Source organism: Fukomys damarensis, unplaced genomic scaffold (assembly GCF_012274545.1).
Source record: "Fukomys damarensis isolate Sample0158 unplaced genomic scaffold, DMR_v1.0_HiC HiC_scaffold_27, whole genome shotgun sequence".
Classification (NCBI taxonomy): Eukaryota; Metazoa; Chordata; class Mammalia; order Rodentia; family Bathyergidae; genus Fukomys; species Fukomys damarensis.
Window position 1 is genome coordinate 23355998 of NW_022900939.1, and position 23013 is coordinate 23379010.

Sequence of the window (23013 nt, forward strand, 5' to 3'; positions counted from 1 at the left end):
TCGCACCCTGACTACTTGTCGGGGCGACGTGCGGGCCGCGGAAACGAGTCGGCGTCCCAAGGCCTCCCTGGCCATAACCCTTGGCAGCTACGGCTCCTTCGTCTATCACACAGGGCCAATGGTCCTTACAGATATGGGGAAATGATGAAAGGAGAAAATGGACGTGCGCTACACAAAAGCGAGTCACCATGGACAGCGCTGGCTACCAACCGGCTACCTGGGGCCAGTTCTGATTTAGGGCGAGTAGTCTAATTTTTCTTAAATTTGGGTACCTCCTGACAAGATTCAAATTCCTAAACCCAGAAGCTAGTATCATTCCTCCTAACCTTGGCCGGGAACTGAGAGCGGCCCCCGCCCTCACACCGGGGTCCCCACCTCTCCCTCCCCCAGCTACTCCCACCGTCCTCCCGGCTGCCGCTGCCCTTCCCTCCCACTCAACTCCACGCTCTTCCCAGCTTCCTCGCCAAGCTTCTCTCGGTCTTGTTTCCCAGTTCTTTCCTGGCCTTCAGACTACTCAGCTGCCAGCCAGACCGCGGCCCCTCCCTCTCTACTCCTGGCCTCCTCCGCGGAAAAGCGAGGCAAGGGCTATGCCTGGCCGCTGGACGCCACTTACTACTCCACGCTCCAGCCAGGGTTTGGCCTCCCCTCGGCAAGTGACTTTAAGGACGTCCCAGAAATCGAGGGCGCTTCAGAGGACCCATAAACATTTAACTGAAATTTAGTTTTTTTTTTTTGGTATCAGCGATCAACATCGCCAGACAAGCCCCGCCACTGAGCTACAATCCCAACTGAAATTTTTTAATTCGAAAAGCACTCAAGTGAAACACAAGATCCCCTATATAATATCAAATGTTCACTGTGGCTCCGGAAACTCGCTTTGTGCATTTAAATGACTTGGGAAGGCTGTGGGCCTGCACAGCAGACAGCTCAGCCTCAGGAAGGTGTGTGGGCCTTCTGCACTCATTACTGTGCAAAAGTTTTCATGTTCCTGCGTCCCGTGATGTCATTGGCTTGCTGTGTCATCCTTGTTTTTAAATATAAAAACTTTTGGACCCGCTTGAAGTATGAGATTACAGAACAAAGAAAGCACAGAAATAAACAAGATGCTAAAGTTGATTTTAACCCAAATTGTATTGTTCAAACAGCTTCATTGTTCTTTATATCAAAAAATTGTTATAAACTTGAATTTACATAACAAATTAAAACTAACAAAATAACTAACTTTATATCTGCTTTATATATCTTGGAGTTCAACAACAAAAAATTTGATTTTGGAAGGAGAAAGGGTATATTTCAAAATGTTAAAAAAACACTGCCCTAAGGAACAAAGTTCTTAATGAGGAGAGTCAGCAGACAAACCATTCAGCAGAAGGCTCTGTAAAAATGTTTATTTTACTAATGTTTATAGTACAGGAACTAAAAGGGGGGGAAAAAACCTCCATTCCAAAGCGACAGTGAGTTAGGGCCTGCCCACAGCCAAGGAGGAAGGCCACTCCATGGTGTCCTGGCACAGACTGTCCCCTTCCTACTTAATGTTGGTGACGCTAAGCAGAAAGCCAAGGAATCAGTGTGCAAAGACCTCACCAGCTGCTAGAGTGTGTGCAAGGGAAGTGGACGTTAATGTGGTGACACAGGAGCCAGGATACATGAGGAGACAGAGGTTCCCAATTCAGTTAAGGGCAGGAGGCTGAATGCCCAGGTCCAGGAAGAACAAAAAGGGGATTCTGGAGGTAGGCTTTTTTCGTCGAGTTAAAAAACAGGCACATTATCAAATGGCTCCCTATGGCCCCCAAGCTGCTTGGCTTGGCCCCTTGAAGCATCTCCTCTCCTCACAAAACAAAAGGAACAAGGAGGGAGGCAGAAGATGGGAAGTTCTGAGCGGGGAGGAGTGTTTGGGTTGCTAGAGGCTGCCCATGAGGGAGCACAGGACAGGTGAAGCTGCAACTCCCCTGCGTGGGTTGGGAAGGGCAGAGCCAGGAGAAGTCCTAGCTCAGAGGACTCGGGTGAGCAGGACAGAGGGCACAAAGGGCCACCCTGAGGGAGGCCGCTAGGTGTAGCAGCACGGAGGGCATGGAAAGCTGCTGGCGAGAATGGCCTCAGCCTGCTCACTCTCAGGTGCTCCTGGCAGACAACCAGCCTGGTTTGGCTCTGGCGGAAAAACCCTTGAGACCACAGTGGAGCTAGGCAAACAGGAGTAAGCCTCTCTCCTGCTCTTTCTCAGAGGACAAGGTTTGAACCCTGGGATCACCAGGGGCTGGGCCCAAGGCAAGCAGAGTAAATGCACTTCATGGAGAGCAGAGAGAAGCTGGGCCCACAGGTTCACCTCAGGGCAGCGAGCCGCTCCTTTCTACCTGAGGGCCTGGGGCCAGAAACAGTCAGAGCTCCCACCTCTGCTTATTGCCAAAGGCAGACTGGCACGACCACCCCGAAGATTCTGGACTTGTGAAAGAAAGGAGGAAGGGAAGAGTAGAAAAGAAAAAACAAGGTGAAGGAGAGAGACAGCCTTAGATGTTTCAGGGAGCTAAGGGGTGGCACATCAGGAGGAGTTCTGGTTCTGGTAGATGGAAGCTTTCTCCTTTAACAGGTCCAGACACAGGTGGCAGCTCCAACTTCCTGCAGAGAAGCATAATGAGGTCAGCTTGAACTCCACACAATCCCCATCTGTGGACCCATTCTCTCCCCAACCTTGTTTCCAGCAGGAAGACGGAAGTTCTGCACAGCAGCTTCTTGGCTGTCCTGAGCAGGGAGGAACCTTTTATCTTCAAACGTCATGAAAGATCATTCTCCATGGAGATGAAAGCAACAATCAGCTGAGGGGTGGCTGGAGAGCACAGATGCCCAGGCCCCTCAACCCTGTTACATCAATCTCTGGGCTTCAGGAGGACTTGGGCAGATAGAAGTTTGAAGTGCTCCAGCTTTAGACTTGTGATTACAGAAGAATCACACTTTTTTCAAGGCCCCAAAAGTAGACTAGAAGCCCCAGAGAAGCCAATTCTGATTTGACATAGATGGTGCAGTCAGAGGAAAAGGGGTGAACTTTGATGAACCATATTACCTCAGTCTAATTTCAAAGAAAAACAGGAAATAATTGTCCCTTGTAAAAAAAATAACCAGACTACCAGAGCTTTTATCAGCTCTTCCAGGATATGTGACTTGAAAATGTATGGGAAAGAATGGCGATGTGTCTCAGCAATAGAACACTTGTCTAGCAATTGTAATATTCTGGGTTTAATCCCTCCCACTCCACCACCCCCCCCAAAAAAAAAGGAGGGCCAGGGATTTTTACCTCAGTCCTTCCGCCACCTACCTCACAACCACAAGGTCCTGAGTTTGAGCCCAGGTGGATATGTGACTTGAAAATGTATGGGAAAGAATGGCGATGTGTCTCAGCAATAGAACACTTGTCTAGCAATTGTAATATTCTGGGTTTAATCCCTCCCACTCCACCACCCCCCCCAAAAAAAAAGGAGGGCCAGGGATTTTTACCTCAGTCCTTCCGCCACCTACCTCACAACCACAAGGTCCTGAGTTTGAGCCCAGGTCCCAGAAAGGGGGGGGGCGGAGAGGGAAAAAAGGGTGGGCAAGTTTTTCTGAAAGACTCAGACAAAGTGATAACTATTAAGCTTTGTGAGGTACAGTTTCACTCACATTTTTTGGGGGGGGGGTTGGGGGGCGGATACTGGGGATTGTTATCTCCAGCCTTTGAGACAGGGTCATACTCAAATTGCCCAGGCTCAACTCGAACTTGCAATCCCTTCTCAGCCTCCCAGAGTGCTGGGATTACAGGTGTGTGTCTTTAAACCCAGCTCTTTCTCTTTAAAAATGTAAAATCCATCCTTGGCTTGTAAGCTATGTAGACTGGCTGCAGCTAGATTTAGCCCACCACCCCCAGTTTGCAGACCTGACACAGAGCCTAAGACCATCTGGTGTGACACTCAGGCCTGCAGCTCTCCACTTGGTATCTCTTGGTATCCAACAGAACTGAAAGGCCTTCTGCAGTTAGTCTAGATTTTATCTGTAAGCTGATTATTTGATGATTACCCAAGTTCTTCCCAAAGCCAATTTATAAACTGGGCATGGTAGTAGCTGAGTCTCCCTTGCAACTGCTAGACTTTCAGACCTTGTTAGAAGCCTCATCCTCCAAAGGGTGACGGGAATGTGACCTATATTACAAGCTGGCTTTCGGCATACAGTAACACACACAGCACACACACTTCTCTCACCTGGAATGCTGGCCCACATCCTCTAGAATAGCTCCAATACATTTTTTACCTTTTTAGTAAGGTCCTGGATCTCTTTCTTTTTTTTTTTAAGACAAAGTTTCACAATGTAACCCAGGCTGGCTTCAAATTCACAGCAACCCTCCAGCCTCAGCCTCAGGAGTGCTAGGATTACAGGTGTGCACCACCAAACTTGGCTAGTCTTGGATTTCTATACAGGAAGGGCTTAGGCACAGAAATCCAGCTAAAGGGGGGCTGGTGGAGAAACAGCCACTTCTTGCTGTCACCAGTGGTCCTGGAGCATTATTAAACTAGCGGAGAGACAGAGACCCACGCAGGCTCCAGTGTCAATAACACTCAAATGTCTTAAGTCTGGAGAGCTAAGAAACTGGGTGAAGGAAGACAAATCTCTCTGGGTGACTGTTCTCTGCTCACCATCTTTTCTCATGGGCTATTGGTTTTCTGTTCATCAATGTAACTGATGATAATGTGCAAAATGTTAATCCCCTTAGGCTGAGATGCTAGGAAAGCATCCTGAAATGACTCAAGGCAAGGTACCTTACTCCTTCATTTGGAGAATAAACAGCTGATAATATGGAGATTATAAAACTCAGTACTTACTATACAGGTGATTTTCTAAGTTACTAACGAAATAATTGTTACGTATAAAAGATCTTGCCCACTTACCTTCAGGGGGCTCAGACATAGATGGGGTGAGACAGTACATGTGGTAGCCACGGTCACAGTCATCACAGAAGAGCAGCTGGTCCTAAAGAAGGTAAGCAAGTGGAAGGGGGTTCAATGACTTATGTGCTGCAGTTAGGCCACCAGGTAGGACAGGAAAAGGGATTTAGGAACTGCTGCTACTAAGAGGAAGAGGTGGCAAGAAGATTCTAGAATCTCTGGGCAGGAAACAACTGTTGTATACCTCTACCCTAAACCAAGGCATGGTCATCCTTTCACCTGAATCCAGCCGGAGCCCCAGACTGATCACATGGCCTCTACTCATTCTACAATCCCTTCTCCACAGAGCAGCCAGTGGTTTCTTTAAAATATAATATGGGAATGATGGCACATGCCTGTAACCGCAGCCACTAGGGAGACTGAGGCAGGAGATGCGCAAATTCAAGGGCAGCCTGGGCAATTTGGTGAGACCTATTTCAAAGTAAAATAAAAAAGACAGTGGTAGAGCATTTGCCTAGAACACTGGTGACAAACCTAGAGTACAGTGGCCAGCGTGGTAAAGCACTGCCTGTACTCCCAGCACTCAGGAGGCTGAGGCAGGAGGATCACCTGGAGTTCAAGGCCAGCCTGGGCTATACAGTGAGTTCAAAACTAGCCTGATCTATATAGTGAGACCCTGTCTGAAAAATCAACAAAACAAAACAAACCAACAGCGTGCGTGCTGCTGTGGGCTGTTTATATAATTGAAAGCTCTATAAGGTCTGCCATCACTGGCCTGGAGTGTTCAAGGTTCTGTGTTTGATCTCCAGCACTACAAAATAAAATAAAATAAAATAAGAAGTAAAAATAAATAAAAAGTAAGACCGAACACATCACTCCCTTGCTTAAGGGCCTCCAGTAGTAAGAACCCAAGGCTTGGGTGTAGCTCAGTAGTACAGCAGCTGCTTGGCATATCAAAGGTCCCAGGTTCAATTCCCAGGACTCCTCACTCCCTGAAAGAACCCAAAGCCTCACAGATCTGATCTCGCCTACCTCTCTGATCCATGCCCTCCTGTGCTCTTCTGCACATAGGAAGGCTCCAGCCAGCCATAATGGCCTTCTCAATAGATTGGCTTCTTCCTGGAGGCCCCCACCTCGGCTGCCCCTTTCTTGGGAATGCTCTGACTCCAACTGGTACTGGTCCCTTGGTATCATCCAAATTTCCACAACCTAGCCTCCTAAGAAAAGCCATCTCTGACCATAATCTCAATCACATTGCCAGTTCTGTTTTCTTCAATGCACATCATAAGAAGCTCTCATGTCCTTGCTTTCTACTGTCCCTGTAAGAACACATTCCATGACAATAGGGACCTCCTCTGTCTTTAGCATCCTTAGAGCCTAGAACAGTACCTGACCTAAAGCAGGTGGCTACGATACTTTGCCGATAAATTTGACCAAGTTCTGATAGGAATGCTGAAAGGAGAGTGAGGGATCTTGCTCCCTTTTAGGAGAAATCATAGTCTGGTGGGTAAGGTGGGGAGAGCAGCAGCAGCCCAAGAGAGGAAACACTGGGCCACGCACGTCATTCTCGGAGGTACCGCAGAGGTTGCAACACTTGCACTCGATGCACTGCCAGCGGTAGGTCTTCACAGCCGCCATCATCACGGGGGTGAACTGGAGACAGGATGGATGCCCTGTGGGGGGAGGGGGGTGTGAAACTGATGGCCAGAAGTGGGAGAGGAGTGAAGAGAGCTGCTTGCTTGACAGCGCTGGAGTCAGCAGGTCAAGAACCCCAGGACAGGGTGCGGTGGAAGCCCTCTCCCTGAGGGTGGAGGTACCTGAGCGGCCACAGTCCGAACAGGACACTAGCTCCTCAGGTTGTCCTGTCTTTTTGTTGATCTTTGAGTCACCCAGGCAGAAGTCACAGTAGTTGTTAGGCAGAGCCAATCCATCAGGACCTTTTTTGGCTAAAAAGTGAGAAGAGCGTTTTGCTGATGCTGGGGGGAGGGGCAGGCCACCCAACATCCCTGCAGAGAGGGGCTTTCATATCCAGGCTGCTTCCTCTGTCACGTGCCTACCCTAACACCTCAGCTTACATTTCTGCTCCTCGGACCTCTGGGAAACAGGAGTTGGTGGCTGAGAGTCTTCTTTGTCTTCACCCTCCTCCTCAGCTAGGTGGGAGTGGGCATAATGGTAGCTGAGGCCGGGTCGGTTCTTGTAACGTTTCCCACAAACTGAGTGAAAGGAAGATTGCAGAGGAAGGTGTTAGGATGTGAGGATGGCCCAGCCTACCCCTGAAAGCTAGGGGGCACCTCCTGAGGCACAGGTAACCCACTCTACCCTGAGATCTGTTCTGGGACAAGTCTTAGTGATGACCCCTCCCCTCAGCCAAGGAGCATCAGGCCCTGGGACTCTGCAGAGCTCTCCTCCCCCCATGGCCATCACCCCCAGGGCATGTTGGCTTTTGTGCAGGAGCCCACTGCAACATAACTTGCCCTGGGGACAATTACAGACGATCTACAGAGCTCTAGGTCAAAAAGGGAAAGAAAGGGAAAGGGGATGAAAGAGATTTCAACTTGCTCCCTGGTAAATGTGGGAGGCTCATGGTACCCCTTATATACCATGCAGCCCATCCCTGCAGAATGGACAAAGGACTGGGGCTGTATTTCCTGGGGATAACTGAGCCAGATGGGGAAGGCTGCCCCACAAGAATTCAAATACACTACCACATCAATACTCTTCCCAGCCCAACCAGTAAGAAAGCATAGCCCCACAAGCATCTTGTCATCTTGAACAGTGACACCAAGAAAGGCAAGGGGGCCAGCAGGAAGGAATAAGGGGAGGAAGGGGAGGTGAGGGATAGTGGGCACATGAGCTGACCACCGAGTGCCTGTTTGGGAAAGGTGGGAGCAGATGGATCTGTTACTGTTTCTGGAGCCACCCATATGCTAGGCCGGCAACCCTAGTCCGGGTCTTGGGGAGACAAGCAGTGGTAAGGAGTAGAGTAAACCACAGTTCCATGGCTCTAACCCCCACGCCATTTCAGAGATTCAAAACTAGCATCATAGGAGATGAAAAAGGCAGGAAGAACAAGGGAGGGAGAGAGGGACAGGAAAACCAAAAGTCTGAAAAGTGGAGAGCGCTACCTCTCTGGGGTGCTTTCGAGGTATGCTTTTGTTTGAAACTATCTGAAAGACAGAAAGAAAAGTCATGAGAAGAAGGCCTTGATACACTTGAGGCAGGGGCAGCGGCAGCAGCAGGAGAGCGAAACAAGCAAGAGAGAACCCCAGCAGCGCTGGCACTCCAGGGCGGAAGCACACAAATAAGGCAAGCCAAAGCAGAGGAAAAGAGAACAGACAATGAAAACCTCAGGGCCGACCCCCTGTGCCCGGTCTGATGGGCCAGTAGACCTGGATGCTGCCCATGGAGAGGCCAAGCCTGCCTGCTGGGAGCCCCCCACTCCCCCACCCCAGGGCACAGCAGATATATCTTTCCCAGAGCATGCAAGTCCCACCTGCTGTGGATCTGAGGCCTGGGCTTCCCGTGCATCTTCGGAGGAGACAGTCCACAGGCAGGATAGAGCCCGGGCTTGCTTTACCACTCGGGGCATGAACACCACCCTCCCTCCTCTCATCCGGAGCAGAAGCTGGGTTCAAGGCAAGGACTACCCACCCACTTGTGAGGAACTCACTGTCACAGGCATAAGGCTTGTCCCGGTCCTCCAGGATGGAAGCATCCAGCTTCTTCCGGGCACTGCCCACACCCTTACCCTGCCAACAAGAGCAAAAGAATGCCCTTACTAAGGTGACAGGGCTGAAGGGATTCAACTCCTGGGAGCGACTGCTGATCTCACTTGAGAGGGAGAAAGGCAATCACAAGACATAAAAGACAAGACTCCCTGTCACCCCCCGCAGTCGGCACACTGGCCTCTCACCTTGGATTTCCCCTTGCCTCGACGCTTGGGAGTGTCTTCTTCGTAATCCTCATCATCGAGATCATCCAAGAAGTCATCTGGTTCTAAAATCCGCTGAGTGGACAGGAGGGTAAGAATGAACACAGCGTGCATCCAAAAGCTCCCTCACAACAGCTCTGGCCAAGGCTACCCACAACCTACCATGACCCTGCAACATCCACACCAGCCTCAATCCTTATCCTACAACCCCACTCTAGCTCCTTTCAATGCTTTCCTTCTTGTGTCCCTTCATGCTGTTCCCTTAGAGTACAATGCCTTTCATAGCGTCACTGCGTGGCCAAACCAAGTGCTGCGCTTCCATAAAGCTTCCCACAGCCCAAGCAGCCACCCCTGCCTCATCCTGCACATCCTTCCTCATCAGCCACTCCAGGAGAACCCTGTATCAATGGTTCCTTTCTGACATTTACAGTCTATGCTAAATGACAGCTTTGTTGCTTATGTGTGTGACTTTGTGGGAAGTTGTTGGGTATTTTGTTTTTTTGTTTTTTGGTGGTGGTGGGGCAGTCCTAGGGAATAGAACACAAGACCTCTGCACTGAGCTACATCCCCAGCCTTTTATTTTTTATTTTGAGGTTGGGTCTCATCGAGTGACTAAATTGCCCAGGCTGGGCTCAAATTTGTAATCCTGCTGCAGAGTCTTCCACAGTGCTAGAAAGGTGTGTGCCACTGCCACCAAGCCAAACTCCTTGCACTTCAGCCTCCCCGTCTGGGAACTGAGGACCACAGGACACACCCCTAAGGCTGCTCAGGTGAAGGAGGAAGCGCACTTAGCACAGTGCTTGCTATATCCTTAGCTCTTATTTTACATTTAGTGTTAAGCTTCCTGTTGGTGGGAACCAGGTCTGCTTCATCTATGTAACCACAGGCACCGAAACACTTGTGTAAAAGACGATGAGTGAGAGGAAGTACTTAGAAGACAAAGACTGGGTGGCAGCAGAGAAGCTGGTCAGTACAGGGACAAACTCAAAGCTGCAGTGCTGCCTCAGCGTCTCCTTCAGTTGTTGTCATGATGATTATTACTGGTAGTGCTGGGGACTGAATCCAGGGCCTCACGAATGTTCTGCAAATGCCCTACCACTGATGTGCTGCAGTTCTGCTAATTGGTAGCCTCCCACAAGGAGGCTGTTCTCCATCAAAACTCCCCTAACCATAGGGATAACCTTGTACCTTCCGTGCTCGACTGTTGGTCACAGGAAACTCGCCCAGGCTATCATCATCAACGCGGGGGTCTGGGGCGCCTCGTTTTTCCAAGGGGTCAGTGCGCAACAGAGCTTCTAAACTGCTGCCATCCTGCGAGATGAGTCCCTCCTTCTTCAGGGTCTGGTCTGTGTCTGAAATACAGTCAAGACAAAGCAAGGTTCAGAAGGGCTGAAGCTCTGAGGCTATGGTGCCAGAATTGACCAAGGTTGGCCACTGTCTGCTGTTGTCTGACTGCCCAGGCACCAAGATACACTGGTTCACTTGGCACCGTAACTTAGCTGTTTACCTGTCTCTCTGACTAGACTGAGTTCTTGGAAGGAAAGAATCGTACCTAATTCATTTTACTATCTGCAGGATCTAGCACAGGTCTGGTAATAACAGGCAATTAGGTGGCCATGGCCCTGTACAGGGAAGGTGTCCCTTACCTGGTTTGATAGATGGGAAGGAGAGCCGTGGATCCTCAGGTGGGTGGGCACGCCGCTTTTTCCGCCAGCGCCGGGCAGGGTAGGAATACAGCTGGCCAGAGGCCAATCCTAAGGAAAAAAAGAGAAGCTCTAGACAATAATGCCACTTTCTACCTGAGTTTGTTCCCTTTGAGATCTACAGCAAGGGAGAGATACTGACAGTGACAGCCTGGAGGCTGGGCAGAATAGTTTATGGAAAAGAAAAGCAGATATAGGCTGAGGGGCCTTGGCTAATATACAGCTCCCCAGAAGCCAAATAACAGCCTCAGCAACATGGAAAACAAAGGTGCTGATGTGAACCTGACATCTACAGATGCAGTGCATAGAGGAGTCCTCTCAACCACCTCATCCCCCTCGTGCTCCTGAGTCTCCTCCCCACAGTTTGCCCTCTCACCTGGACCCCGGTGTCGCTTTTCCATCCAGATGTAACAGTTGCTCTGGGCCACTCCAGTCTGGGAGTCCAAGAAAGGCAGGCGCACACTGCGCTCAGCGCAGAGGCGGGCGTTGTAATTGTGGCACTGCTCCATGGCATCTTTGTAGTACTGCTCCCCAAGGCTGCAGGGAAGGTTAAAAAGTAGGGGCTTGGGGTGCTAAGCCATCCCTCTCTCCCCAGCCAGCTGCTGCTCTAGACATCTCAGGAGACTGGGAACCTGTTTCTATGGTTCTATTAGCCTCTACTGCTGCCTCATGGGACACCAAGCTCCTTCACTATCTTGTCACAAGGAAAGTGATTTTACAAAGAAATTACTGACCCAAATTCGAGCACTGCCAGGGCAACTTAATAAAATCTTGTCTCAAAATTAAGGGGGAAAACAAAAAGGCCTGGGGATATAGCTCTGTATGAGGGCCTTGGGTTTAATCCACAACACAACAGCAACAATTTTTTTTTCACTAATAAATTATGAACAGGAACACATGATTTCACCACATGTCTAATGTGTCTCATCAGATTTATGTCTTAACCCCCAAGCTCAGGGGGTGAAGCTCAGTGGTATAGTTCTTGTCTAGTATGCAGAAGGCCTTGGGTCTAAGCCCCACCACTATAAAAAAAGAAAATAGAAGAGAAGAAGAAATGAATGTTCACTCCATACTTTTCATGTATCCAGCCCCATCTGCTAGTTAAGATATTAGTCCTTACAACTCTGAGCAGCAGTTAGCCCTTCTGACAAACAGGGAAGAGTTCCCCAAGGTCTAGGGAACTTATCAAAATGTTTTTAGCAAATTACATGATACATTCAATAAAACTGCTATTTAGCCAGTTCTTTTTTTTTTTTTAAAAGGAACCTATTCATTTACTGACATCAACAATTTCAAAGACAACTAGGAGAAAATAGCAAAGGACTACTAAGAAGTGCCACAGGATACTAACATTTGTGTAACCAAGAGATTTAAGAACTTGCAGGCAACCGGGGGTAGTAGTGCACATCTGTAATCCCAGCACTCAGAAGGCTGAGGCAGGAAGATTGCTACAGGTTGAAGCCAGCCCGGACTGCATACTATACTAGTTTCAAGGACATGCTGAATTACACAGCAAGACCTTGTCCCAAAAAACATCGAAAAACCCTGAAGGCCTCCAGGGAAAGCTTTTAGTGATCACCATTACTGACAGAAAACCTGTATGCTCAAAGCCCCACCTCATGATCTTCCCCATTCTCACACAACCAACTTATATAGAAAAGAATCTTCTTGAACTCAGAAAGACACAATTTGAAAGCTGAAACAAGGCTAAATCCTTATGCACTTAAAAAAGCTAGGAAAATGAACAGTAGCAGGAATTATGTGGCTCCCAGAAGCATGTTCAATGACCCAATCTCAAACTTATCCTTCAGGGTTTAATACTTTGATAATGGAGGCTAAGCTAACTGTAATAATTCATATTTATATTTAATTAATCTCCCCGCCCCTCCATCAGTGCTAGGGATTTTTTTGTTTTGTTTTTTATTTTGGTTTTTTGAGACAGGGTCTCACTATGTAGTTGAGACTGACCTGGAACTCACTAGATAGCCCAGGCTGGTCTTGAACTCACAGAGATCCTCCTGCCTCAGCCTCCGGAGTGCTGGGATTATAGGCAAGTGCCACCACACCCGGCATGTTTTTTTTTGAGACAGGGTCTCTTTGCAGTTCAGGCTGACCCAGGCTGGTCTCAAATTTGAGATCCTCCTGCCTCAGCCTCCCAAATGTTGGGATTATAAGCATGTGCCCTGGCTCAATCAATCTTAAAATGAACAAGGGCACAGATGATTTTGGTGTTTTTTGTTGTTGTTGTTGTTGTTTTTTACATAGTATCCTCACTACCCATGAAGCTGTTTATGACCATCAGACTGGCTGCAAGTCACCACAGGCATGTGAACATTTAATTAACCTATGTGGACCTCAGTTTTTATTCTATAGATTGGAGAGATTGGACTAAGTGACCTGTAATATATAAGGATTCTGAGAGAAAAAGCCTGGCATGAGACCTGGACAGAATTAAGTATTTGTGGCTCAGGTCCATGATTTGAGTTACACCAACAAACCCTGCTCTCAAATCTGAGGAAGCTGTCACTGAGTAGCCACAACAGACCACTGCATAGCTTAGCTTAGCATGCCCTCAGCAAATGAAAAAAGACACACACCACACACAGTCAGCAACACCACAAGTACAGCCTGGGTAGAATCAATGAGCTGTAACGACTATAATTTGAGGTAGGCACAAATCTTATGTTGGAGAGCAGAGCAGAGAGCAGACTCACATGTGCTAGCCTTCACGAGGCAGCCACGTCCTCACCATGCAAAAGGAAAATTGGATAATGAAGGCTGAGTGCAGCAGCTCCTTTGTTTCTGCTGATGGGAACTGATACTGACACTGGAAGTCAAACAGAAGGAATTGGCTGGAGGCTGCAAAGTCAGAGCAAGGAGGCTGGACACCCATTTGAGGAATGAACAAGAGAAGTTCTGTCTCAGGCTTTTGTACCTTAGGTGGGATTACGGAAAGTGGGGTAAGCAGCCTTGTGGGTGAGAGGACTGGGAATGAAATATTTAAGTGTGCTGGGGTCAGGATCTGAAAAGACAGCAAGAGAGAATGAGAGTGGGAACTCAGGAACTTAAGGCTGCTACAGCAAGAGATTTCAAGTTAACATTATTCTCTAGGTCTTGTTATCTAACTCAGAAAGTTTCTAAACTCATCGGCACCCAGTTATTTTATACTAGTATCTTGCCCTAGTAAGACCCCCCCCAAAGACTTTCAATCCTGACATCACACTTGGGAGGAACAGAGAATTTACAAATAGGAAAATTCTTCTCCCCAGACCAGATGAAAGCCAGAAAATGAGCTTGTAGTTTTGACCCCAATGTATAATCTCAGCTGTCAAAGATTAGGACACCTTCTAATCAAGAAAAGTGCCAGAAAAGCATCTCTTTCTAGGGTAAGAATGGTACAGGAAGAATACAAGCCCCATCTTAAAGGAAAGTTTTGTGGAGAAATATATTAATCATGGTTCACAGTCCTTTGCAGCTAGAACTGAAAAGGACAAAGCTGGTTTCTCACCAGTAGTGCTCAGGAAACAGTGTCTGGTGACCTTTACAATCTCTATAGTTCTTTTTGTTTTTTTAAAGATAAATGGGAACAGGGGCCGGAATTTAGCTCAGTGGTGCCGCTGCCTGCCTTGTAAGCACAAGGCCCCAAGTTCGATCCCAGGTACGAAAAAAAAAAAAAAAATACAACTGAGAAGTCGTGCTCTACTCAAATGGACAACCTATCACTTGTAACACTACACGAAAGGGTTGGCGACCCATTTTCCTGAAGAAAATCCTTCAACACATAGACCCTCATTACAAATAACTTTTTAAATCTAGGCAAGTCTAATATTCCTTTAGTATAGTAACATTTCCAGGGTAGAAGCTTTGATTCTTCTTCAGCCATCAAGAAACTTGTGTAAAATCTCTCCTTACAATGGGATGGGAGAAGTCAACAAAGAGAAAGGAAGGGAAACAAAGAAAGAACATCTGACTCAGGAAGGATAACTATAAAAATGGTAGATCAACAGCATCATTTCTAAATTGAGGCAAATGTCAGCCTGAAGAGAGAGCTGGGGAAACTAGAGTGGGCAGATCAGAAAGCTAATAGTGTTGGGAGGAGGGGTGGCTGAAAGAGGCAGCAGATTAGAGCAAAAAGCAAGTTTAAAAAAAAAAAAAGCCACAAGAGAAGGCACTTAGCTTAATGGAAGTGGGAAAGTGGTCTAGAAGAAAGCGGCTCCAGGGTGGCGGCTGGGGCGGGGGAAGAGTTTAACCCCAAAAAATGGGGTGGGGGGGCTCTTGGGAAGAGTAAGGCTCAGCCTACGACAAAGAGAAGCTTTAAATCCCTTACAGCTCCCAAGCCTTTATCTTGTCATTCAATCAAAATCCAAAAGCACTGACTGCACAGCTAGACACCTCTAGATCTAGACATTTCTTAATTTTCCTACCCTCACAACAAATCCAAGAGTAGCATCGAAAGAAGCTCGCTCTATTTGCCCACCCGGCATTAACCAAACCATCTGAAAACTCACTGGGGTTCTTCAGGTAAGAAGCAGCCTGGAATACGTAGAAGTCCCCCCAAATCTTTAACTTACAGAAAGCAGCTAACGGGCCAATCTCCATCTTCCCAACATCTATTAACTTTGCTCAAATTCTGACGAGCACACTTGCATCCATAGTACAGAGAACGCCCAGCCAGCGGTTCCTGCAGGCTACGAAGTCGCCCCGAACTTCGGTCCAGCTCCTGGGTTTTGACGGCCCAAAGACCCACTGCCTGGAAGTTCTTGTCCTGCTTGACCGATTCTCCCTAAGAATATTTCTATTCTTGGGTACCTGCTACCAGACTACCCCTTAAATTTCACCGGGCTCTTCAGAACAAAATAGCCTCGCAGTCCTGCCCCGCGGATGCGGCGCAGAGGCAGCGGCTGGTGGCCGGCGGGGGGTGGGGAAGGGAGCTCCCGGGGCCTCGGCCCGGCTTCTCCGGACTGAAGCGTCTCGGGAGCGGAGCCAGGACTGGGAGTCTCTTGCACGCAGCCAGAAACCACGCTCGTGACCCGGAAACCCTAAGCACATCGGCCACTCGGCTCCGCAGGGAGGCTGCCAGTCAGGGGCTTCCGTGTGCCCTACTCAGGGCCTCCACAAGTTTGCAAAGAAACAGAAACACAACGTCTTCTCCCGAGCCTCCTGTTGCCCTCCTAACTAGGAGTCGCTACATAGCCTTCTCGGCACGTCCCTCTCTCCGCCTTGTCTCTCTCCCGCACCACATCCTACTCCCGGGTCCTTTACAAGACCTCCCATCCTAAGAGAAAAAGAAAAGATCACTCACAGCTTCACTACATTCTCCACCACAGCCGCCATCTTCCCTGCTCCTCTCCCTCAGGCCGGGAGGCCCTGAAACCCGCAGAGCGCAGGCGCCAGAACTGCACCAGGGCACCAGGTTCCTCATCGCTATGCGCAGGCGCAACCCAGGGTGTGGCGCACAAGGCCTGTGGTGCACACGGCCTACGAGAGCGAGCAAAGAACGAGCTCCGTCCCTATTCATCGGACGCTTCCGGGCAGGGAAGGAAAAGGGAGAACCTTGAGGATTCGAGCTCGCTTTCCGCTGCTGCAACTCAAGCAGTTCCTCTTCCACGTAGAGGAGCGGGAGGCCACAAGGTCTCACTTGGTGAAGCAGTGAGGAGGCGGAAGGTTGGTGACAGCTGAGTGGCCCGGAAATGGGCTAGGGGAGCGGAAGTTTCCTGCCTAGCGGACCTTTAGTTACGTGGCTAGTCCTTTGCCCTCACTCACAGGTGAGCAGCAGGTGATATATAGCAAAAAAGTAAAAGTAATACCTAGTCCGCTTGTACTCCCAAATTTGTTATGTTTTGCAGTACTGGGGATTGAACCTATGGTCTTCTCACTGAGCTACATCCCCAGACCTTTATTTTTTATTTTGAGCCAGGGTCTCAGTAAGTGGTTAATTTGCCCAAGCTGTCTCGAGTTTGCGATCCTCCTGCCTCAGCCTCCCAGAATGTTGGGGTTACAGGCGTGCACCCTACGCCGTTAACACGCGCACACATTAGAGAAAGTTAATGCCCAGAATAGGGCAGTTCTTTGGCCTGACAGTCGCAATCTGACAGTTATCTTACTTTCCTGCCACTAATCCCAGGCCCCGAACTTCACTGGTAACTAACTCCCTTGACTCCCTGTTTTTCTACTCCATCTAAATTTATTTTCTCCACTCATGTCCCAAAGAGTTTCCCTGATGGGACTTTTTTTTCCCTGTATCATTCATTTCTCCATCGAATCATGATGCAAATTCATATGCAAACATGGCCTAATAGTTCCTTTTAAAAAATCAATAGCTTCTTCTTCAGCCAAAGCCTGCCTTTAGTTGTCACCCTATTTCTTTTCACCCTTTCAAAGAAAAATATTTTTATATTCTCTTTCTGTTGCCTTGTTTTCAGGTCTCTTCCAAATTAATGAGGGTTATGTTCCTACCATTCTACTTGAAGCAGCTGTTACTAAACTCACTGTATCCTCTACTTCAATAGATTTAGAGATCTGTTCACCGTCCTCGTGGTCCAGTTCACTTCTGTGACACCACTGACCCTTCTTGCCCTGCTACACTGGCACCTTTAGCTTCTCTCTCTGATCATCCTCTGTCAAAGTTCTCAGGGTTTGTTTCTTAATGTTTCTCTAATATACCTTATTTCACAATTCCAAGATTAACATTTTAGAATCAGGACCCATCTTACCATCACGATTTTAGTCTTTGGCAAATGAGCCTTGTGAGGTATTTGTTGTTGTTGACCCTGCACCAGCATCAGAACTTGCAGAGTGGGTGTCAGCAACTTGGAAGGAAACACCCAGAGACAGTTCTGGTGCTTTTTGTTTTGTTTTGTTTTCTACCCCTGAGAACCAAAAGATTGTGAGGACAGGGGTATCAAGGTGACTCCCAACCAGAAATAAAAAGTTGTTGGGCGTAGTGTAATCCCAACTACTCAGGAGCCTGAGGTAGGAAGATCACAAGTCCAAGGCCAACCTGGGCAACTTAGCATGACCCTGTCTCAAAATAATTTTTTTTTTTCTCCAGCTAAAATTTGTAAAGGGCTGGGGATTTAGTTCAGTGGTAGAGAGTATGGCATACAAAAGAACCTGGATTTAATCCCCAATACTGAAGGAGAGGAGGTACACTTGTTCTAAAGCTGACATAACACCCAATATCTCACCAAGCCCATTCCTGGATATATAGACCAAAACAAAAGCAAACAAACAAAAACGTGCAAGAATATTCACAGCAACATTATTTGTAATAAGTACAAGCTGGAAATAATCCTCTGGCCGATCTGCAGTAGAATGGAATAAACAGCAGAGTGAGGGCTGGGATGTAACTCATTGGTAAAGCACTAGCTAAGTGTACACAGCATCCACAGCAGAAGCAAAAACAGCCCTCTGAGAACAAACTATTACTATACAACTTGAGTGAATTTTAAGAACTCAATATTGAACAAAAGAAGCTAAATTTGAAAAAAGACATGTTGGCTGCCGTGGTGGTGCACACCTGTAATCCCAGCACTCTAGAGGCTGAGGTAGGAGGATTGCTGTGAGTTCGAGACCAGCCTGGGCTACATAGTGAGTTCAACTACATAGTAAGACCCTGTCTCAAAAAAGAAAAAAAAAAGATATGTTATATGGTTCCTTTTATGTAGTTACATAGATACACACGCCTTTTTAGACATGAGTGCCCAAACTGCAACCCAAAACCCGCTTATTTATCACAGAGTACTAATCCTGGAATTAAACCTAAATACTAAGGTTTTACTTTAGGTGAAACAACTCAAATATTAACATCTTTTGTCTTAAAAACAGGATGGTGACTGAGTTTAAGTAAGGCTCTTTTTCTTCATCTGCTTGGGGTTACATGGATTTATTCCCTTTTTAAAACTGAATTGAGCTATGCAAGATTTGTGCACCTTTCTGTGTGTTTCAGTAAGTTTCTCTTAAAATACTAATTAATAACAAGTAGACTAATTCCATATAATTGGAAAGGCAGCTTATGAGCCCAGTTATTTTAGGACTCAAAATTTTAAGAAGTGCTACATTGCCGAACAATATTTATAGAGTTTTATTTTATTTTATTTGCAGTACCAGGGATGGAACTCAAGACCTTGTGCTTGCAAGGCAGGCACGATACCACTGAGCTAAATCCCTGGCCCTCTATAGGGTCTCTTACAGACAGGAACCAAAGAGTGAAAGTGGGATCGCTACCTCTTACTATCAACTGATGACTTTTTTGGGGGGGTACTGGGGATCGAACTCTGGACCTTATGCTTGTGAGGCAGGCAGCAGAACCATTGAGCTAAATCCCTGGCTCAGCTGTTAACTTTTGCAAAATATTTCCTGTTCCTGCAATTCTGGGTTCTGGCTGATTTAGAGACTTTAGGACTCAAGGAAAAAAAGAAAAAGCATCCACCAGGGGGCACCAAGAACAATTTCTAAAACATGAGCTGAGATTGTAGACCATTTTGTATTCCCAGTGCCACTGGACAAGAAAGTGAAAAAAGAGGGACCCACTGTTGGTTGTGGTGAGTGATTCCAGCTGTCAGGGGAAAACAGGTTTGCTGTCCTCTTCGAGGGCAGGGAGAAATATAAACAAAACCCAGTAAATTCCCTGAGGCGTTTTTAAATGTTATATTCAGGTAGTTAAGGGGCACCAGGCACCTGGTTAGGTATTTGATTCTAGCCCTTTGAAGAGAAATTAAAACAGAGAAGGTCAGGGATTTAGCTCAGTGTCTCCACAGCCTGCCTCAAAAGCACAAGGTCCTAATAAGCTCAATCCCTGGTACCCAAATAAATAAATAATTAAAAAATAATAAAGTGAAAAAATAATTTAAAGCGTTAGAAAGCTAATAATACAGTGAAGAATTGGTGGACCAACATGTAGGAGGCTAAAACCTACAGAATAAATCTAAGATTTAAAGCAGTTTTTGTCCTGGAGATATTTGCTGACCTGGAAAATATAACTGAAATTGAACTGTTGTTTGGCAATCTTTAGAGGGAGGGGTAAAAGTTAAAATCCAGAGCTTACCCAATGTGAGAAGTCATGGACATAACACATACATTGACATACACATACTTTAAGATGGGATTCATTCCATATATTATCTGGGTGGTCCAGAAAAAGTCACCCTTGAACATAGATTAACGTGGACGCATTCTTACAATGCACCCAATCATCTGGCAAAGACAAGCATATTTGGCTCCGTGTAATATGCTTGCCGAAGTATTGTATATCAGTATTGTATATCATCTTGAGCCTTAAACATTTCTAAAACTATTTGTCAGATACAATGTCCAACCCATAATCAGCAGTAATCAGACAAAGAAATATAAACTGGGTTGGGGAATTAGCTCAGTGGTGCTGCCTCATAATCAGAAGGTCCTGAGTTGGATCCCTCATAACAAAAAAACAAAACAACAACAACAACAAAAAAAACCCAAAAAACAAAAAAACATAAACCTTGCAAAGGATCAGTACAATCACTAGAGAATGCAAATGGACCCCCAAAGACTTACGGTATTATAATTATCTGGTACCAACCATAAAATAACACTGACCTTAATTTTAGATAAATTGAACAAAAAAAATCTGTAGGGAATACATAACTATTAAAAAGTGTGACAGCAAATTTTGATAGAACTTTTAGAAATGAAAAATCCAGTAACCAAATTGAACACAATGAACGAAGGGGTTAAAAGCAGATTAGACACAGCTGAAGATAGAACACGTGTACTAAAATATAGAAAGAAATTGCCTTCAGTAGGGGAAAAAAACAACAGAAAATAAAACTTAGAGACTGTGATGCCAGGTAGGGTAGTTAGTGCAAGCCTGTAATACTGGCTACTCGAGAGACTGAGGATTGCAACTTCAAGCCTAGCTTGGACAATTTATCAAGACCATATTGGCTGGGAATTTAGCTCAGTGGGGCTTCCACCTGCCTCACAAGTGCAAGGTCCAGAGTTTGATCCCTGAAAAAAGACGCTGTCTCAAAATTTTAAAAATTTAGGGCTGGGGATTTAGCTCAGTGGTGCCACACCTGTCTGGCAAGCTCGAAAGAGAGAGAGAGAGAGAGAGAAAGAGAGAGAGAGAGAGAGAGGGAGAGAGATGCTAAAGGAAAGTATTTTTAATGTTTTTACCTCAAAGAATGATAAATGTTTGAGAAGATAGATATGCTTACCTTGATTTGATCATTATACGATGAAATACATGTATTGACGCATTTATGGTGCTACATAAATACAATTTTATGTTTCAGTTAAAAAAATAAATTTAATGGGCTAGGGATTTACCTCAGTGGCACTGCGCCTGCTTCACAAGCACAAGGTCCTGAGTTTATCCCAGGTACTGCAAAAAGGGAAAAAAATGAACAGATAAATATAATAAGATAAATGTTAAAGCATGTGATGTGAAATGTCATGACTTTTGGAACTTACTCTCAAAAGGTTAAAAAGGTCAGGAAAAAATTTATATGCAAAGAGGCAAAACGATAATTGGCAAATCAAAATGAATGTATGTGGATAGTTACTATACTGTTACTTCAATATATCTGTAAGCTTGAACTATTTCTAAATAGAGTTTTGGGGAAAAATAAACTATAAATAGAGGATGAGCAACAGCTCAAATTTTTTAAAAATGAAGGTCTAGTTACATGTGTAAAGACCCTAATCAGGTTTAAAGAATACAGAACAAGCCAGGGGTGACGGTAAATGCTTGTACTCCCAGTATTCAGGAGGCTAAGGCAGGAGGGTTTTGAGTTCCAGGCCAGCCTGGATGCATAGCAAATCCCTGTCTCAAGTTCAAAAAAGAATCTGGAACAGCCAAAATACAGGCTAACGTGGGCGGTGAAGGAGGGAAGCTTCTCATACTGCAGCTTTGTTGTAAACCAGGTCACAGCTTCTACATATACTTCATTTGCTGTGTCAACCGTGTTTTTTAAAAATAAATTTGAATTTTCTATTCTCTTTTCCTCCACTTTGTATATGTGATGTATTTGGGTTGTTAGTTTTAAACCATAGTTCAGAATATTGAGATGGGCTGAGAAGGAAATGGCAAGAGGAATGGACACCACTCAGAACTCCTGGACTTGGGAATGGATGTGATAGTTAACAAATACTTTGAGCTGTCTCCCTTTGGAAACATTGAATTTTCCCCCCTGTGGTACGGCTTTACCACTGAGATCTTTTTATTTATTTATTTTTATTTTAAGATGAGGTCTTGCTAAGTTCCCCAGGATGGCCTCAAACTTGCTTTTTGTTTTTGTTTTTGAGAAGTCTCACTATATACTATATTTCTGTGAAAATAGGGCTTAATTGGAAAATTAGCACTAGCATGATTTTTCAGGATGACTGAAATATAAGCCCTACCCCAAAAGTAAAGCCCCAACTAAGATCATTTAGTATGTCTATAGCAACATATGGCAGACATATTGAATTATAAAATAATATTAACATATAATTAAATATAAATACATAATATTAACATTAATATTTAAAATAAACGGTAGTATGAAATTACAATTAGGTATTTATAAATACCCAATGGCCCCTTTGGACCAGTGGTTAATGCCTGTGTAAACAGAACTCCAGACTTAGTGCCGAATGACCAGTTGGACTACAGACAGCACACGGATACTGTGTGCACTTGATAAATGGACTTGGTTGTGTCTAATATGAATCTCTATGAATCAATACGCCATGTGTCATAATGGAGTACTTAATGCACTCATGTCAAATGAAATGTTTCCAGAATTTTGGTGTCTGCCATTTTTCATCACTTTTGTGTGGATCATCCTTAACTGTCATCATCTGTGTGGCCATTCCTGTCTCAGAAGTCTTCAGTTAACACTTGATTTAAAGGAAACTTTGTGAAGCCTCACCTGAAGAGGTGGTGACTTGGGTGAAGAAATCGTGGAATAGCCAGGCCTCCGCTCAGGTCCAGAGTGAGGCGCTGCTCCCTGGCTGGGGGAGGCTCTTGGGAAGGCGTCTTAGGTAGTCTTCCCCTGTCGGCTGCCTGAGCGCGGGGGCTCTGCAGGAGTGAAGGTGCTGTGCTTCACCTACCCACACCCTGGGCCTGCTCAGACTGCATCAGACCCTGCAGCTGAAGCCAGGTGGGGCAGAGGTTTAGGTCAAGAACAGGCTTCGGGGTCCCACAGAGCTGGGGTCTGATCCCACTGCAGATAGTGCAGATAGTGAATTTAAAAATTCAAATGAAAACCAAAATATGTGGTGGGAATATAAAATGGTGCCAGTGCTATGAGAAACAACTGGGTGGTTCTTAGACAAAGTTAAAAATGAACTACTATGTGATTCAGCAGTTCTGCTTGTGGGCATATCCCCAAACTGAAAGCTGAGTCTTGAACAGATATTTATATACCCATGTCCATAGCAGCATCATTCACAGCAGCCGAAAGGTAGAAGCAATCCAGGTGTCAGAGGATAAACAAAATCTGACCTAACT

At 46.1% G+C, this 23013-nt stretch overlaps 1 protein-coding gene across 2 annotated transcripts; it reads right to left on the reverse strand.

Moving 5' to 3' along the window:
* Positions 1–2536: 2536 nt before the first annotated feature.
* On the reverse strand, positions 2537–15872 carry Dpf2 (double PHD fingers 2). 2 transcript variants are annotated; one of them, XM_010635990.3, is made up of 12 exons: positions 15841–15872; positions 10915–11075; positions 10482–10589; positions 10024–10187; positions 8818–8910; positions 8575–8653; positions 8030–8071; positions 6980–7117; positions 6722–6850; positions 6465–6577; positions 4908–4989; positions 2537–2613 (listed from the first exon to the last, which is right to left on the reverse strand). In XM_010635990.3, the coding sequence occupies exons 1-12, from the start codon at positions 15870–15872 to the stop codon at positions 2537–2539; spliced, it is 1218 nt and encodes a 405-aa protein (XP_010634292.1). The 2 variants fall into 2 exon arrangements, with proteins under 2 accessions (XP_010634292.1, XP_010634293.1); XM_010635991.2 differs by lacking the exon at positions 8030–8071.
* Between the last annotated feature and the right edge of the window lie 7141 nt (positions 15873–23013).